We start from the raw sequence: 18,040 nt of genomic DNA, 5'->3' as shown, positions 1-18,040 counted from the left end.
TAGGTAATAGACCCCAAGCCTGTTAGCTGAAGCACTCACCCATCTTTTCATTTGTAATTGATCCAATTACTCATCTTTTTGTGCCCCAAAGCTTACTCTTCCCACCACATCATGCTTCATATAGTCAAAGTACTGGCAGCCCTACGCGGAAAAGGAAATAATTTCTTAAAGTTTATGGGTTCACACGTTTTTCTCTCTCACCTTTCAAAAAAGTTTTAAAATGTTACATCCATTTTACGATATAAAAATCAAAAATGTAGGGCTTCCCTGGTGGCGCAGTGGTTGAGAGCCCGCCTGCCAATGCAGGGGACACGGGTTCGTGCCCCGGTCCGGGAAAATCCCACGTGCCGCGGAGCGGCTAGGCCCGTGAGCCATGGCCAGTGAGCCTGCGCGTCCGGAGCCTGTGCTCCGCTACGGGAGAGGCCACAACAGTGAGAGGCCTGCGTACCGCAAAAAAGAAAAAAAAAAAAATCAAAAATGTAGTCAAAGATAAAGTACTCAACTCCTTCATCTACTGTGCCCCAGCTACCCGGGAAACTCAAGGTCTACGGAAGCGCGGGCTTCTAAGGGCGGGCGAGGGGCCAGGAGGCGGGGCAGGCGTCGCAAAGAAAAAAAAACCAAAACAAAAGTACGCAAAACCCTGCCCCGCGCTGCTTTACGGCACTCGCTCCGCCCCTCCAGGTGCGCGAGTCTGAAGCCGGCAAACATGGCCGACACCTGTTTTCTCGGCCAGGGTTTCTGTATCCTGGTAGGGTTATTGCTCTTGCCCTTCGGCAGCTTGGCCGCTAGTCAGATCGAGGTAGGAGTCAGGCCCTCTGAGCGACAGGGCCCTGGGGGGACAGCTGTGGCCTGGCTGTCAGCGCCCAGCAGATGTCTGATACACAGCCGCCGAGGGAAGCCTTCTGGAGTCACCCACCAGCCTCTTCCTAGGCTGACTGGGCTGTGGGGAGGGTGTCGCAGGGGACGGGATAGGACAGTGTCCGTCTGTTTCAGCCTTTTAAAACGGTGAATGAAAAGAATCAAGTCCTGGGCGGCGGGGGGAGGGCCTGATCCTTTGCTCCGACGAGCGTGCAGTCCCTAGCTGGTGAAAGGTCAGCGCATGAGTGCCGCACCTACTTTTCCCTGCTACCAAACTATAACGCTCTCCTTTAATAGGAGTCAGATGGATACGGTGTTTTATTTTTGGCTCACACTACGTTCTGGCGCGTTACAAAGCTTTTACTATCCCCTGTACTCTGACAATACCTTCGTCCAGTTCTGCAGCCTACATCTCTAGCATCATTTTTCAGAATATCCGGCTGGCTTAGGGGCCCAGATAGTCAGCAGGCAGTTGAAACTTTGTGTCCAAAGTTTTATATTCTGCCTACCCCACCTCTTGTGGGGTTGCTTCTAAGCTAGAAACCTAGGGTTTTTAAAATTAACTCCTCTCTTTATTTCACATTTTAATCATCACTAAATTCTATGTTCTGAACTTTTAAAATTGCTTTCACCTGTCCAGTTCGACTGGCTTAATGCAGGCCCTGGTCATTTCTTGCTTAGATTATTGCAATAACTTTATCTTTTTTCCTCTAGGCTTCCAAACTCCCTTACTTTAGTCTTCATCAAATGTAAACCTGATCACATTATTCTTCTGATTGAATCTTTTCAGTATTTTTTTCATTACATACAGAATAGAGTCTAAACATCATGATCTGGTCTCTAAGCAGAGACTTTTCCATTCTTCATATAGGACCCCATTCTCCCCACCATCTCAGACCTTGAGCTTAGACCAGCGGCTCAAAACTTTTTGAATACACATCCCTACCAGTTAAAAAGAGAGCATGCACTCCCTCTTTCTATTCATGAATTATTGCTAATTTATATATTCAGTATTTATAAAGCATATTGTTTAGATAATGTAAACTTAAATAGAAGTTCTATTGTCCTTATTTAGTAGGTTATTTTGTATACTTCATTTTGGATACCATTACCCTTTTTTGTAGTTACACAGTTGTGCTTTTTTACATTACCATATTTCATTCCTCCAGTTTCTTCTGTTTGCTTATTTACTAAATGCAGTAAAAGCTAACCTCTGTAGAATCTTTCCCTATCCTTTACTTTTGCCTTTACTGTTGTAATTTGTGCACTTAGCTAGTATAGCACTCGTCTCTTATAACCCATGTATTCTTTGTACTCTATTATTACATCATCTTTCACTTAGATGATGGTCTGGCCTAATTGGTCTGGCTCAAGTCATTCTTTTTTCTTTCCAGTCTGTTCTCCAAGCTGCAGCCCGAGTAACTTTTAAATATGCAAATCTGATCATGTCACCCGTATATACCTTAATGCTGCTTTAAGGATAAAGAACTAAATCTTGATTATGACCCATAAACAAGGCCTTGCATTCTTTGGCTCCTGCCTACACCTCCAGTTCTCTCTCCCGCTCTCTCTTTTTCAAACTTCTAGTTGTGCTAATCTTTCAGTTTCTAGAAATTTTTAAGCTTCCTTCTGCCATTTGGGCTCATGTTCCCTCTGTCTGGAATTATCTTCCCTCTTCTCATTATCTTTTGGATCCTAACCAAATGTCACTTCTCTAGAGAAACCTTCCCTGACATCCCTGCCTGCCCTTCCCCCTCCCATTCCCTGATCAGGTTAGGTCCCCCTATTATACTCTTTTATGATACTGTATATCTTACCTTTATAGAATTTGTAGTTTGTCCTTATCTGCTTAATGTATGTCTATCAAATCGGACAGTAACCTCTTTGGAGGCAAGTACTAGCACTATTTTTGCCCATCGTTGTATTCTGAGCACTGAACAGGGACTGGCACATGGTACCCAATGAATGTGATGAATGAATGAACGTTACATAGTAGTGTAATGTGTTTGCATGCTTGTCTTCTTTATTGAACTCTGGGATTCTTGAGAGAAAGCAGCATGTTTTTTAGTGACTTTTTTGCATCCCTGTACATTACATGGTACCTGGCACATAATAGGTGCTCCACTGTGTGTAGAATGAATGAATAACTTTGCAGTGTCTATATTGTCTAAACAATCACAAAAGAGTTTTGCCATCTCAATTTTTTCACTGAAGTCTTAATGATGTGAGGATTTTGGAGCTGGAAGGGACATTAGAGGTTATCGGGTCAACTCCCATTTCTACGTGAGGAAAATCAAGTCTACAGAGCTAAATGACTTAACCCCATTCTCACAGTCAGATCTTCAGATTCCTAAACCACTATAGCACATTGCTTTCTTTAGCATCTATGCAGCTGTTGAGAAAGTTTAAAAAGAAATATATATATATGGCGCGCACACACAAACACACACACACATATATGACGCACACACACACATATGACGCACACATACTGAGTGAATTTTTTATTTCATTCTTTCTGAAATTTTCTTGCCAGCTGAAAATTAAAACAGCTAATATTTGTTATACAATTACTATGTTCTAGTCACCATTCCTACATTCTGTGAGTCAGGTAATGTTATCATTTTATAGGTGGGGAAATGGAAGTACAAAGAAATTAAGCAGCTTTCCTAAGTTTATACAGCTAGTAAGTAGTAGGGTCCAGATTTGAATCCAGGCAGTCTGACTGTTCTAGTAATTAATACTGTTTAGGGGCAGATCTGAAATCATTATGGTTTATATTCACTATTATTTTAATATATAATAAAAGTCATGTTCATTAGGTGTCTGGATGGTATTGGATGCTGAGGTTTTTAATGTTCCATGATGGTAAATATAATTCAGACTTTAACAGATTAGCAAAATGGTACATGGAAGTATGCTAGAGAATGTGTTTAATCACATATATTGGTGAGTTAAAATAAAATAATAGGAAGCACTCAGCACAGAGTAGGAGCGAATATTGAATGAAATTTCAGCAGGAAGGGTATTAATATATGTGAATCAAGAAATGAAATGTCATTCACAATTTGAAGATTGAATAGAAAATGAGAAGCATGAGGAAGAGCTGATTGCATTTGAGATAAAATGTTTTAAAACGAAAATCCCCTCTTGCAGTAGCCTCCTGCTCCCCCCAAATAAAACTATTTTGTTTTTCATAAGGTCAGATACTAGAATATTTATAAACTTGCATAATGATGGCTTACTGTTATTACAACTGTAAAAACTCCGTGAATCGTAACTGTCCTTTATCAGTCTTTATTCTGGGAAATGTGACTTTCTTTTAAGCTTTTTGCTATTATTTGACTAATAGGATCAAGCGGAACAGTTCTTCAGAAGTGGCCATACGAACAACTGGGCGGTTTTGGTAAGTGTATTCTATAAAGGTATACCTCGTTGTTTACATTAGATGTGTATCTGAGAAATTTTGTGTGAATCAAATTCTTGAAAATAATTTATATCTTATAACAGAAATTATTTTCATTTAGCTATATTTTAAATTGATCACATCAACTAATAATATCCTTTGTCTTCAGTGTGTCTGTCAAGGGGTGATGTGTAAATACATGGAAAAATAAATTAGGGATCCTATTGTGAAAGGGAGCATTTTATAAAGTGTAGAGTTATTTTAATGATGGAAACTGGTAATTGTATTTCTTATCTGTAATATTTGTTTATAGATACTCTCTACTTTGGCTATTTTGTTTTTATTTTTTAATTATTTTTTTCTGTTTACAAAAATAAATGATCATTGTAGAAAATTCAAGTTACACAGAAAAGTTTAGAAGACAAATTAATTTTATGTTACTGTGATTAAATAGAATAGCAACGTGGGTTCATGACTCATTTTCTTGTTCTTAGGAACAAAAACCTTTTATATGCTACTGCCTCGTAAGAGATTTTATGAAGGAATTGAACAAAAGCTGCTCATGATAAGGAGATGGGTTTTCAGTGACCACTTAAATTGGGGAAAACTATGAGGAGGCAGGCCATGATCCACCAATTTGAGAAGATAACTTGCTCTATAGGAAACTAAGGGCACTTCCAATTAGTCTCTCTATAGGAATTCTTAAAAGAGGGAATAACTGCCTATGTGCGACAGCTAATTGCCAAAGGGCTCATCTTTTAGAATAGGAGCCTATTAGCTTATACTACACACACATTGAAGTCTTCCTTGTTCTGGGAAACCTTTAACTGAGCCCCTCTCTAATCTCAGCAACCTAGGTCTCAGATGAGAAATAGAAGGTGAAAAAGAATTACTTCTGAGTATTTGACAACTGCAGTTTTCATGTTTTGTGCAATATTTTACACATTAACTCTTAGTAGAGTGAGACTTCAATAAATTGTACTTTCTTAAGTGGAAAATTATGAAATTTGACCAGGGCCAAGTTGAAAGTATAAAACATACATTTCTTTAAATGTTACGTAGTTCAAATTAAAGAAAAAAAAATATATGTTTTTCCTCCCAGTTTGAATTAATTTTAATCTTGACTAGATGATCAGAGGTAAATGAAATGCCCCTTCGCTCTTGTAATATTATTGAGAAAACTTGCCACCAGAGGGAGATAGAAGGAAAGTCAGATTCTATTTTAGTTTCAGGATCTGCTTTGAATAAAACATTTTTGTCTCTGTTTAATAAAAAATGTTACAAAGATAATCCATACTCATGGTTAAAAAAAATAATACTGATGGGTAGTGATTTTGTTTCTAGCTTTTTGGTTTTGATTTTTGCTAATGTAGGCAATATTATAGTGAAAGTCCTTGAACACATATTTTTACATGCTTATATGAGCTAAATAAAAAAATAAGTACATTTTCAAACTTGATATATGTTGCAAATTACCCTCTTAGAAGGTTTATATTAGTTCACATTCCCATAAATAGGATATGAGTGTTTTGTCCTCATATCTATAGTATTTGCCCTCATACTATGGGCAAGGGTATTGTCTTACCCTTGCCAATAGTACGAATTGTCAGACTTTTGGATACTTATCAATTTACGTTTTTTTTTAAATTGTTGTATAACTACTTTACAATGTTGTGTTAGTTTCTGCTGTAAAACGAAGTGAATCAGCTATATGTATACACATATGCCCTCCCTCTTGGACCTCCCTCCCCCCAACACCCATCCGACCCATCTAGGTCATCACAGAGCACCAAGCTAAGCTCCCTGTGCTATACAGCAGGTTCCCACTAGCTAGCTATTTTACACATGATAGTGTATATATGTCAATCCTAATCTCCCAATTCATCCCACCCTCCCTTTCCCCCCGTGTCCACACATCCGTTCTCTACATCTGCGTCTCTATTCCTGCCCTGCAAATAGGTTCATCTGTACCATTTTTTCTAGATTCCACATATATGCGTTAATATATGATATTTGTTTTTCTCTTTCTGACTTACTTCACTCTGTGTGACAGACTCTAGGTCCATCCACCTCACTACAGATGACTCAATTTCGTTTCTTTTTATGGCTAAGATTCCATTGTATATATGTGCCACATCTTCTTTTTCCATTCATCTGTCTATGGACACTTAGGTTTCTTCCAGGTCCTGGCTATTGTAAATAGTGCTGCAATGAACATTGTGGTACATGACTCTTTTTGAATTATGGTTTTCTCAGGGTATATGCCCAGTAGTGGGATTGCTGGGTCATATGGTAGTTCTATTTTTAGTTTTTTAAGGAACCACCATACTGTTCTCCATAGTGGCTGTATCAATTTACATTCCCACCAACAGTGCAAGAGGATTCCCTTTTCTCCACACCCTCTCCAGCATTTATTGTTTGCAGATGTTTTGATGATGGCCATTCTGACTGGTGTGAGGTGATACCTCATTGTAGTTTTGATTTGCATTTCTCTAATAATTAGTGATGTTGAGCATCTTTTCATGTGCTTCTTGGCCACCTGTATGTCTTCTTTGGAGAAATGTCTATTTAGGTCTTCTGCCCATTTTTGGATGGGGTTGTTTGTTTTTTTCATATTGAGCTGCATGAGTTGTTTGTAAATTTTCGAGATTAATCCTTTGTCGGTTGCTTTGATTACAAATATTTTCTCCCATTCTGAGGGTTGTCTTTTTGTCTTGTTTGTGGTTTCCTTTGCTGTGCAAAAACTTTTAAGTTTCATTAGGTCCCATTTGTTTATTTTTGTTTTTATTTCCATTTCTCTAGGAGGTGGGTCAAAAAGGATCTTGCTCTGATTTATGTCATAAAGTATTTTAACTATGTTTTCCTCTAAGAGTTTTATAGTGTCAAATCTTACATTTAGGTCTTTAATCCATTTTGAGTTTATTTTTGTGTATGGTATTAGGTAGTGTTCTAATTTCATTCTTTTACATGTAGCTGTCCAGTTTTCCCAGCACCACTTATGAAGAGACTGTCTTTTCTCCATTGTATATTCTTGCCTCCTTTGTCATAGATTAGGTGACCATAGGTGCATGGGTTTATCTCTGGGTTTTCTATCCTGTGCCATTGATCTATATTTCTGTTTTTGTGCCAGTACCATACTATCTTGATTACTGTAGGTTTGTAGTATAGTCTGAAGTCAGGGAGCTTGATTCCTCCAGCTCCATTTTTCTTTCTCAAGATTGCTTTGGCTATTTGGGGTCTTTTGTGTTTCCATACAAATTGTAAAATTTTTTGTTCTAATTCTGTGAAAAATGCCATTGGTAATTTGATAGGGATTGCACTGAATCTGTAGATTGCTTTGGGTAGTATAGTCATTTTCACAATATTGATTATTCCAATCCAGGAACATGGTATATCTCTTCATCTGTTTTTGTCATCTTTGGTTTCTTTCATCAGTGTTTTATATTTTTCTGAGTACAGGGCTTTTGCCTCCTTAGGTAGGTTTATGCCTAAGTATTTTATTCTTTTTGTTGTGATGGTAAATGGGATAGTTTGCATAATTTCTCTTTCTGATCTTTCATTGTTAGTGTATAGGAATGCAGGATATTTCTGTGCATTAATTTTGCATCCTGCAACTTTACCAAATTCACTGATTAGCTCTAGTGGTGGCATCTTTGTGATTTTCTATGTATAGTATCATGTCATCTGCAAACAGTGACAGTTTTCCTTCTTCTTTTCCAATTTATATTCCTTTTATTTCTTTTTCTTCTCTGACTGCCATGCCTAGGACTTCCAAAACTATGTTGAATAATAGTGGTGAGAGTGGACATCCTTGTCTTTTTCCTGATCTTAGAGCAGATGCTTTCAGTTTTTCACCATTGAGAATGATCTTTACTGTGGGTTTGTCATATATGGCCTTTATTATGTTGAGGTAGGTTCCCTCTGTGCCCACTTTCTGGAGAGTTTTTGTCATAAATGGGTGTTGATTTTTTTCGAAAGATTTTTCTGCATCTATTGAGATGATCATTTGATTTTATTCTTTAATTTGTTAATATGGTGTATCACATTGGTTGATTTACCTATATTGAAGAATCCTTGCATCCCTGGGATAAATCCCAGTTGATCATGGTGTATGATCCTTTTAATATGTTGTTGGATTCTGTTTGCTAGTATTTTGTTGAGGTTTTTGCATCTATGTTCATCAGTGATATTGGTGTGTAATTTTCTTTCTTTGTGATGTCTTTGTCTGGTTTTGGTATCAGGGTGATGGTGGCCTCATAGAACTTGTTTGGGAGTGTTCCTCCCTCTGCAATTTTTTGGAAGAGTTTGAGAGGATAGGTGTCAGCTCTTCTCTAAATGTTTGATAGAATTCACCTGTGAAGTCATCTGGTTCTGGACTTTTGTTTGTTGGAAGATTTTTAATTACATTTTCAATTTCATTACTTGTGATTGGTCTATTTATATTTTCTATTTCTTTCTGGTTCAGTCTCTGGAGATTGTGCTTTTCTAAGAATTTGTCCATTTCTTCCAGGTTGTCCATTTTATTGGCATATAGTTGCTTGTAGTAATGTCTCACGATCCTTTGTATTTTTGCAGTGTCAGTTGTAATTTCTTCTTTTCCGTTTCCAATTTTATTGATTTGAGTCCTCTTCCTTTTTTTCTTGATGAGTCTGGCTAAAGGTTTATCAGTTTTGTTTATCTTGTCAAAGAACCAACTTTTAGTTTTATTTATCTTTGCTATTGTTTTCTTCACTTCTATTTTATTTAGTTCTTGTCTGATCTCTATGATTTCTTTCCTTCTACTACCTTTGGGATTTATTTTGTTCTTCTTTCCCAAGTTGCTTTAGGTATAAGGTTAGATTGTTTATTTGAGAGTTTTCTTGTTTCTTGTAGTGAGATTGAAGTGCTATAAATTTCCCTCTTAGAACTGCTTTTGCTGCATCCCATAGGTTTTGGGTCCTCGTGTTTTCACAGTTATTTGTTTCTATGTATTTTCTGATTTCCTCTTTGATTCCTCAGTGATCTCTTGGTTATTTAGTAGCGTATTGTTTAGCCTCCATGTGTTTGTGTTTTTAACAGTTTTTTTTCCTGCAATTAATTTCTAATCTCATAGCGTTGTGGTCAGAAAAGATGCTTGATACTATTTCAGTTTTCTTAAATTTACTGAGGCTTCATTTGTTACCCAAGATACAGTCTATCCTGGAGAATGTTCTGTGTGCATTTGAGAAGAAATTGTATTCTGCTTTTGGGTGGAATGTCATATAAATATCAATTAGGTCTGTCTGGTCTGTTGCATCATTTAAAGCTTCTGTTTCCTTATTTATTTTCTGTCTGGATGATCTGTCCATTGGTGTAAGTGGGGTGTTAAAGTCCTCCACTATTATTGTGTTAGTATTGATTTCCCCTTTTATGGCTGTTAGCATCTGCCTTATGTACTGAGTTGCTCCTATGTTGGGTGCATAAATATTTATAATTATATCTTCTTGGATTGATCCTTTGATCATTATGTAATGTCCTTCCTTATCTCTTGTAACAGTCTTTATTTTAAAGTCTGTTTTATCTGATATGAGTATTGCTACTCCAGCTTTCTTTTGGTTTCCATTTGCATGGAATATCTTTTTCCATCCCCTCACTTTCAGTCTGTATGTGTCCCTAGGTGTGATGTGGGTCTCTTGTAGAGACATATATGGGTCTTGTTTTTGTATCCATTCAGCCAGTCTGTGTCTTTTGGTTGGAGCATTTAATCCATTTACATTCAAGGTAGTTATCGATATGTATGTTACTATTACCATTTTCTTGTTTTGGGTTTGTTTGTGGGTCTTTTTCTTCTCTCGTGTTTCTTGCCTAAAGAAGTTCCTTTAGCATTTGTTGTAAAGCTGGTTTGGTGGTGCTGAATTCTCTTAGCTTTTGCTTGTCTGTATAGCTTTTTATTTCTCCATTGAATCTGAATGAGATCCTTGCTGGGTAGAGTAATCTTGATGGTAGGTTTTTCCCTTTCATCACTTTAAATATGTCCTGCCACTCCCTTCTGGTCTGCAGAATTTCTGCTGAAAAATCAGCTGATAACTTTATGGGGATTCCCTTGTATGTTATTTGTTGCTTTTCCCTTCCTGCTTTTAATATTTTTTCTTTGAATTTAATTTTTTGTTAGTTTAATATGTGTCTCGATGTGTTTCTCCTTGGGTTTTTACTGTCTGGGACTCACTGTGCTTCCTGAACTTGGGTGGCTATTTCCTTTCCCATATTAGGGAAATTTTCAACTATAATCTCTTCAAATATTTTCTCAGAGCTTTCTCTTTGTCTTCTTCTTCTTGGACCCCTATATTTTGACTCTTGATGCGTTTAATGTTGTCCCAGAAGTCTCTAAGACTGTCCTCATTTCTTTTCATTCTTTTTTCTTTATTCTGCTCCTTGGCAGTTATTGCCACCATTCTATCTTCCAGCTCACTTATTTGTTCTGCTTCAATTATTCTGCTATTGATTCCTTCTAGTGTATTTTTCATTTCAGTGATTGTGTTGTTCATCACTGTTTGTTCTTTAGTTCTTCTAGGTCCTTGTTAAACATTTCTTGTATTTTCTTAATCCGTGCCGTCATTCTGTTTCTGAGATTTTGGATCATCTTTACTATCATTACCCTGAATTTTTTTTCAGGTAGGTTGCCTATTTCCTCTTCATTTATTTGGTCTTGTAGGATACCTTGCTCCTTCATCTGTAACATATATTTTTGTCATCTCATTTTTTTTTTTTTTTTTTGATGAGTGCTGCTGTGTTCCTTTGTTGCTGGTCGTTTGGTGTGAGGCATCCAGCACTGGAGTTTGCAGGCAGTTGGGTGGAGCTGGGTATTGGTGCCAAGATGAGGACCTCTGGGAGAGCTCACACGATTAATATTCCCTGGGGTCTGAGGTTCTCTCGTAGTCCAGTGGTTTGGACTTGGCACTCCCACCACAGGAGATCAGGCCTGACCTCTGGCCCGATAATGCAGGGATTCCTCCTGTCCCCTTAGGTGTCTGAGGTCCTCCACCAGCGCCTGGTAGGTGCCCTAGTTGTGAGGAGACACGAACTCTGCGTCCTCCTACTCTGCCATCTTGACTCCAGTCAGAAGCTCCCTTGCTCACCAGTGAAAGCCAGTACTCAGAGTTCATTACAGTCCCTGGACCCGCTTCACAGTCATCCTCAGCACAGGACTCTAGGCAGCCACTCAGCATGAGCTGAAAGCCATTTACCATCCTCACAGTGGCTGGAAATCTGCTTAGGGAAGGCTTCAGCCCAACAGAAACATCACAAACCTGTTTTCTTATATTATGACAGAAGTTGAGCATCTTTAAGACTTTTATTGTCTATTTTTAATACTTTTGTTATGAAATGCTTGCTCTCATCCTTTGCCCATTTTTCAAAATTGGGCTGTTCATCTTTTTCTTATTGGGTTATAATTATTTCAAGTTTTTCATTTCTGTTAGGATTTTATGGTATATATTTTTTTTATGTAGTCAAGAATTTTAGTCTTCTCCTTATTGGATTCCAGGTTGAAAATTCAGTTTAATAAAAAAATCTTGTGGTTCCGTCCTATTTACAGGGGCAAGAACATTTGTGGTATTCTCAAAACTGTCATTACACTTACTATCAGCAGAACAGTGTGGTAGGAGGTAGGAGGATACTTAGTGGATAGATATATTACCAACTGATCCCAGTCTCTGGTTTCTCCTTTGGAATGAGCATTCGAGAGGGCTGACTTTTGAGGCATGGCATTAGATTTTCCTAGTATCTTTGTTATCTTTTTTAAGGATCAGTTTGTCTTTAAGTGTAAAACTTGTTGAAATCGTTTCTAGTTTTCTGTTCCGTTCAACAGCTTCTTTATAATGCATTCCCTTATGTGCATATAAACCTGTTTTCTATGCTTTGTTTTAGTCTCTCTCTTATGTTTTTCACAACTAAAATTAGGAAGCAATCCAGAGTGAAAGGAATATTATATAACCCAATGTAGTTAATATTCTTTTCTATTCTGTGAAGAGATTATGGGCATTGTCTTTGGTTCTAAAGAATTTAATATTTTAGAAATAGGAACATTATAGAATCATAAATTGAGAGTAACTAAGTTTGTTCAGTATTTGATTAAATTCCCTAAATATTTGTTTTCTCTTAAGCTGAATGTTTTTTTGACTAGTGATGAAAGACCTTTTTCTAGAGAGATTGGTTTTATTGACCATTCTTTATGTGCTTTGCTGTTTCTAGTCCTGATTATGACATACTCTTTTTTTAGGTATCTCTACATCCTACTTAAAGAGAAGTAATTCTGTAACTCTGTAGCTTATTTTGATTCCTAAAAATAATATATTTGTTTTATTACTTTAGGTATGTACATCCCGATTCTGGTTTAATTATCGACATGTTGCAAATACTCTTTCTGTTTATAGAAGTGTCAAGAGGCTAGGTATTCCTGACAGGTAAGTATTCTTAATAAAGCTTAACTCTGATCCTCAGTGAAAATCACCTTTAGATGATATTATATTTGTTTTTTTGTGTTGCTTTTGAAAAACATAAAGAAACCTAACTTGAAATTATCTTGTTGTTGTTAGAGCATAACTATCATGTATAAAATAGTTCTTACTTAAGAGCATAATTGCAAATTATATAAAACAACAATCAACACTAAGGTAAAAAGATTTGATAAAGTATAATTGTTCAGTGTCATTTATTTAATTATTCAATGCTTCAGTCTGGGTTTAATTTTAGGCAACAGAAGGCAATTCTGACCGATTCAAGTAGAAAAGGTATTTATTGAAAGCATATTTATTGAAAGCATATTGATTAGTTTACCAAATTGCTGGGAAGGCTGAGGGCTTAAAGAGTCAGGAACAAGAGAGACTACATAACAGAAAAGACATATCTAAAAATCAAGGCATAAAACCAGTCCAGTGATAGGAATGCACCTTGATTTGCTGATGGCTAGACTCAGCTACCACATTACTGCTACCGTTGCCTTTGGAAACTTAATGTTGCTTCTGTGGCCTGCTGCCAAAATCTGACCTTTGCCGTCCCAGCTTCTTACTGTCTCTAGCTCTTAATTTAGAGTCCTTGGTGGGAATGTCATGTTGGCAGAATATAGATTAAGTGCCCATGTCCATGCTGCAGGGGTGACAAGAAGAATGACTATGTGGCATTGTTAGCTTCTCTATAGGGAGGGGGGGGCTCTACCTTCTGTGAAGACTCATAAAGTGGTATATTCCCTAATTATATGAGGGAGCTCAAGTACTAAGCAGAACTCCCACACCTCCACCCCTAAACACCTGTCCTCTACATTTGGTTTGTCAGATATGATAGATCTGTTTTTTGCTACTTCCAAAGCAGTTATAGAAGAAATTGCAGTCAGTTCAGTTATTTAGGTTTGATTTACTTAGTTCTGTGTTCCTCTCTACCTGTGAGGTAGTGTGGAAAGAGCTTTGCAGTTAAACAGATCTGAGTTTGAAATCTGGGTTTAGTGGTGATTTTGGTTAATCATTTTGTGATACTAAGCCTATTTCCTTAGCTATTACATGGTAGTGGTACTACCTTCTTTGCAGGATTTAGGTACTTACAGTAAAGTGACTAGAGATATGTATAAAGTGCTACAGGAGAAGAAAGGAAGCAGGGCATGACTCAGGAAACAAAGTTATCTTACAGTCTATGTCAATAGATCATTTTAGCCTAAGAAGCTGACAACTATAGCCTTGGAACTGTAATTTAATTCCTGTATTTCATCTGGAAGTTAAGGCATCTTGGTAATACCATTTTTTAAAAGTACATTAAATTAAGTCTGAGAAAGGATGATTTGTTATATCAGATTTAAGAATTATTCTTGTAATTAGCTGATTACTGTTATTTGTTAATTAGTTCTCAAATAGGTGTATGTGGTTAGTCTGTTGATTTTTAACTGCTATTGCTTCTATACCCAATGTGCTCCTTCAGGGAATTACTATGCATGGCTTGGCAGTAAGTTTCACTTTGGTAAATGAGTCTTTGTCCTGTCTATAAGTCATGAGGATATGTTTAAATGATTTAAGTAAGATTTAGAAGGACTTTTTAGAAATAGAATATAACTGTAGGATATATTTTATATATAATAATTAGTGAGTTTGTCCTTAGGTTTCTGAAGAGTATTCTTTAAAAGCTTATTCCTGTTTCAGATGCTTTCCTGTCTACATCTCTGGTTATGAAGTCTTTGTTGGAGAATGAATTGGGGATTGAAACAGTTGATGATTTAAAACATTTACTACTTAATAAAAAGCGATCAATAGAATAGATTCTATTTGGCTTTTAGTTTATTATCGTGAATACTCCTCTTCTTGGTGACTTATCTCACTTTACCCCTACCTGGAATTAAGTATAAAAATATAATTATAAGTAAATTTTAATCAGAAAGTAATAAACTATTATGAAATAACAGTTTGGAAACAAAATCATTGAGTGGTTTTCAGTTTTAAAGCTTGAATTTCAAAATACAGTTTGAATTTATTTTATACATTATGGAACATTTTCAAGTTAAAACAGTATTATCCTAGCGTCTGACGTATATCATAGCTTCTCAGGCTGTGTATCTTGAGAAAAATGAGTGGTCACTGCATTGAATAAAAATTATGAGTAGAACTCTGTTTTATTTTGTTTTACCTTATTTGCTTTTTAAAAGGAGCATTTTACTTTGTCTTGCAATGCAAAGTATTTGCATTTAGTTTTTCCATATACTTCAATAAGAAACTAGTTCATGTCAGAAATCATTTATCGAAACACACGACACAGATGATTGCCTTTTATTGTGGAAGTTCACATCAATTCCTTAGATCCTGTTTGAAATGTCACATTAATTGTGTCAGTACTCTTGTTCTGATTTCATTTTGATTTTCTGTCTGTATTTCACCTACTCCAACCATACTGAGCTATTCTCTTTGCCTGGAATGGTTGTCTATACTTCTAGCTCACTGCCAGCAAAACCTGGCCGTGATTCTGAATCACTCAAGGTACATGTTAAAAATACTGATTTCTCGGCTTCACCCCTGGAGATTCTAATTCACTAAATCTGAAGTGAGTCCTAGACATCAACTCTATATGTGGTTCTGGTGCACAGTCAAGTTAGGAAGCACAGCTGTAACTTTTACCTGACCTTCCAAATCACTTTAGTACTTCAAAAAAGTATTCTTGACCTCCTTGTTTGCTTTTATGGTATCCTTTGTCTGTACTTTGATTATAACATGGTTATGCTAATTATAGTATGTCTCCCTCATTAGATTATAAACTCCTTGAAGGGAACAAGAATTATATTTTATTTCACTTTGTACTTCTAGCATCTAGCACAGTACTTGGCACATAGTAGTGCTCAGTAGGTATTGGATAAATAAACTTGTGACTTGGAAATACTTTAACCAGTTAGGCAAAACAAACACAAGTCTGTACTTTAAGAACATTTCTGTCTTCTAAAGTGTGTTAGTCTAGTTTTTAGCAAATGTTAATGTTATAAAAGACTTTTTAATACATAAGTTGACAGAATTTTATAATACTGTATCAAAATATTGATTCAGAGAGGGGATCTTAATGGTTATGGGGGAAAATAAAAAGACGTGCTCATAAGTGGTTCATAATTACCCTCCACCTTATCTATTATCCTTTTCATACGTAGGTTCCATGGAGTTCAGGTGTCTTGCACTTTGTGCCCATGCTTTCTGTAACCTTACCCACCCTCAGAGATTTTGTTTTTCTTTGCCTGGTTTTAGCTTCCTGAAACATTTCATTATTTTTAGGAAATTTTATGTCCTCAAATACTTGTTTTAGACTAAATCCCTGTTTTGCTACCTCCAGTACACTTTAAATGCTTAAGATGAGGAAGCGAAAAGGCATTAAGCAGGGCTTAGGTTCTAAAGTCAGTATGTGAAGCAAAAATTTAGCTAAAATTTTTCTTGTGAAGTTTCTTAAATAGCACATAAAGCACAATATAGTATTATCTTTCATCAAGTCTAACATAGCAGTTTTAGAGCAGTGCTAGAGCAAATTACTGTTTTCTTTTTCTTTGGTGGAACATATGATGAAGTGGTTCACTTAGGATTAAGGGACATGTTTTATGAAAAATGGCCATATCTTTAACACTAGAATTGTGATGCTCATGCTGTGAGAGGCACATGGGAATTGAGACTGAGGGAATGTAGAATTGTAGCTCCCATCTCATCTCATGTTTACTTTGGGGAATAAATTCATTGAGTAATAGGGTGGATGAAGTCTGTCTTTCCTTTTATTTTTTTTGGCTCAATTCATAAGAATTAAGTTTATGGAGTTAAATGTGTATATAATTTTTCTTAAAATATGATTTAGCTCTGCTACGAGTTGGGTGGATATGAGTTTTTGTAACGATTCTTATCTGATAAACTATTTCTGTAGTTAAATCCAGTAGCTTTTCTTTTTTTAAAAATTTTTTTTATTGAAGTAGAGTTGATTTACAATGTTGTGTTAATTTCTGCTGTACAGCAAAGTGACTCATTGATGGTCCAGTAGCTTTTCTGACACTATTTTTTCCCTTACTCTGTATTTTAATCATTATGTGAGATTAATATTCTTAATTTAAACCTTTATTCATCTCCCCTTACTCATAAACTCTTAGGGTATGCAAAATAAAGTTCAAATCCCTTATGCTGGAACTCAAGGCTTTTGCAGTCTGTCCATATCTAACATTCTGATCATTTAATTTCAATTCCTTATGCTCTAACCAATACCTTCTTATAAGTCTCTGTTTGGGCCTCTGTCATTGCCTTACACTGGTCCTTCTGTCTACAGTTTTTTCCTTCCACCCTCCTTTCTAGTTTTCCTATGCCCAAATTCACTTCATACATTCCCTAACGCTTTCTCAGTCCTTCTTGCATAAATATTTTATTTGTACTTCTATCACGGCACTTTTTTGTATGTATTGATCTTATTTCTTCAAGGTAGGTTCTGATACTATATTTGTATTCCTCCCAGTACATTCTGTAATATATTGTGCAGAGTTGAATGAATGAATAGTATGCTAAAGATCCCTAGTTAAGTGGAACCTAATTGGTCTAGATTAGAAAGGAAATATATATGAATATTGCTTATTTATAGTTTCTTTAGATCTTTATTCTTTTTTTTTTTTTTTTTTTTGTGGTACGCGGGCCTCTCACTGTTGTGGCCTCTCCCGTTGCGGAGCACAGGCTCCGGACACGCAGGCTCAGCGGCCATGGCTCACGGGCCTAGCCGCTCTGCGGCATGTGGGATCTTCCCGGGCTGGGGCACGAACCCATGTCCCCTGCATCGGCAGGCGGACTCTCAATCACTGCGCCACCAGGGAAGCCCTAGATGTTTATTCTTAAGCTGCACTGAGCTAAAAGTGCCCTATAGTAGATTTTATAAACTATTCCCTGACTCCTACTTTTGGGATCCATGGGTGGGGTGATCTCACCAGGGAACTTCAGATTCATTTCCTTCTATGAGAAGTCTATAGAGTCTTGCCGAAGACAGGTTATTCCCTATCTTCCTACTGTTTAAATTCCCTCAGAATGCACTTTTGAGGTTTTGGTCTCTTATTCTTTTTAACTTCTTTCTCAAGTAATAAATATTAGAATTAGAAATGTGAATTCTGGTAATGTTGTAAATTAAAAAAGAAAAAAAAATCACTAACTGCCTGTTATTGTTGTTTTAAAAATCAGATTGGTAATATAGCTTTTGACAGTTTTTATTTATTTATTTTTTACATCTTTATTGGAGTATAATTGCTCCACAATGGTGTGCTAGCTTCTGCCCTACGACAAAGTGAATCAGCCACAC

General features: G+C 36.6%; 1 protein-coding gene across 1 annotated transcript in view; it reads left to right on the top strand.

Annotated features, from left to right (window-relative positions):
• The first annotated feature begins 639 nt into the window (after positions 1 to 639).
• PIGK (phosphatidylinositol glycan anchor biosynthesis class K) overlaps positions 640 to 18,040 on the top strand; it is a 134,819-nt gene continuing 117,418 nt past the window's right edge. The window contains exons 1-3 of the mRNA XM_067726610.1: positions 640 to 799; positions 4,211 to 4,264; positions 12,593 to 12,684. Coding sequence (XP_067582711.1) covers positions 707 to 799; positions 4,211 to 4,264; positions 12,593 to 12,684 — 239 coding nt within the window. The 5' untranslated portion in view covers positions 640 to 706. The remainder of the gene's footprint in view (positions 800 to 4,210; positions 4,265 to 12,592; positions 12,685 to 18,040) is intronic.

Source organism: Pseudorca crassidens, chromosome 2 (genome assembly GCF_039906515.1).
Source record: "Pseudorca crassidens isolate mPseCra1 chromosome 2, mPseCra1.hap1, whole genome shotgun sequence".
Classification (NCBI taxonomy): Eukaryota; Metazoa; Chordata; class Mammalia; order Artiodactyla; family Delphinidae; genus Pseudorca; species Pseudorca crassidens.
The sequence above is the reverse complement of the archived record's forward strand: the minus strand, read 5'-3'. Positions and strand labels throughout refer to the sequence as shown.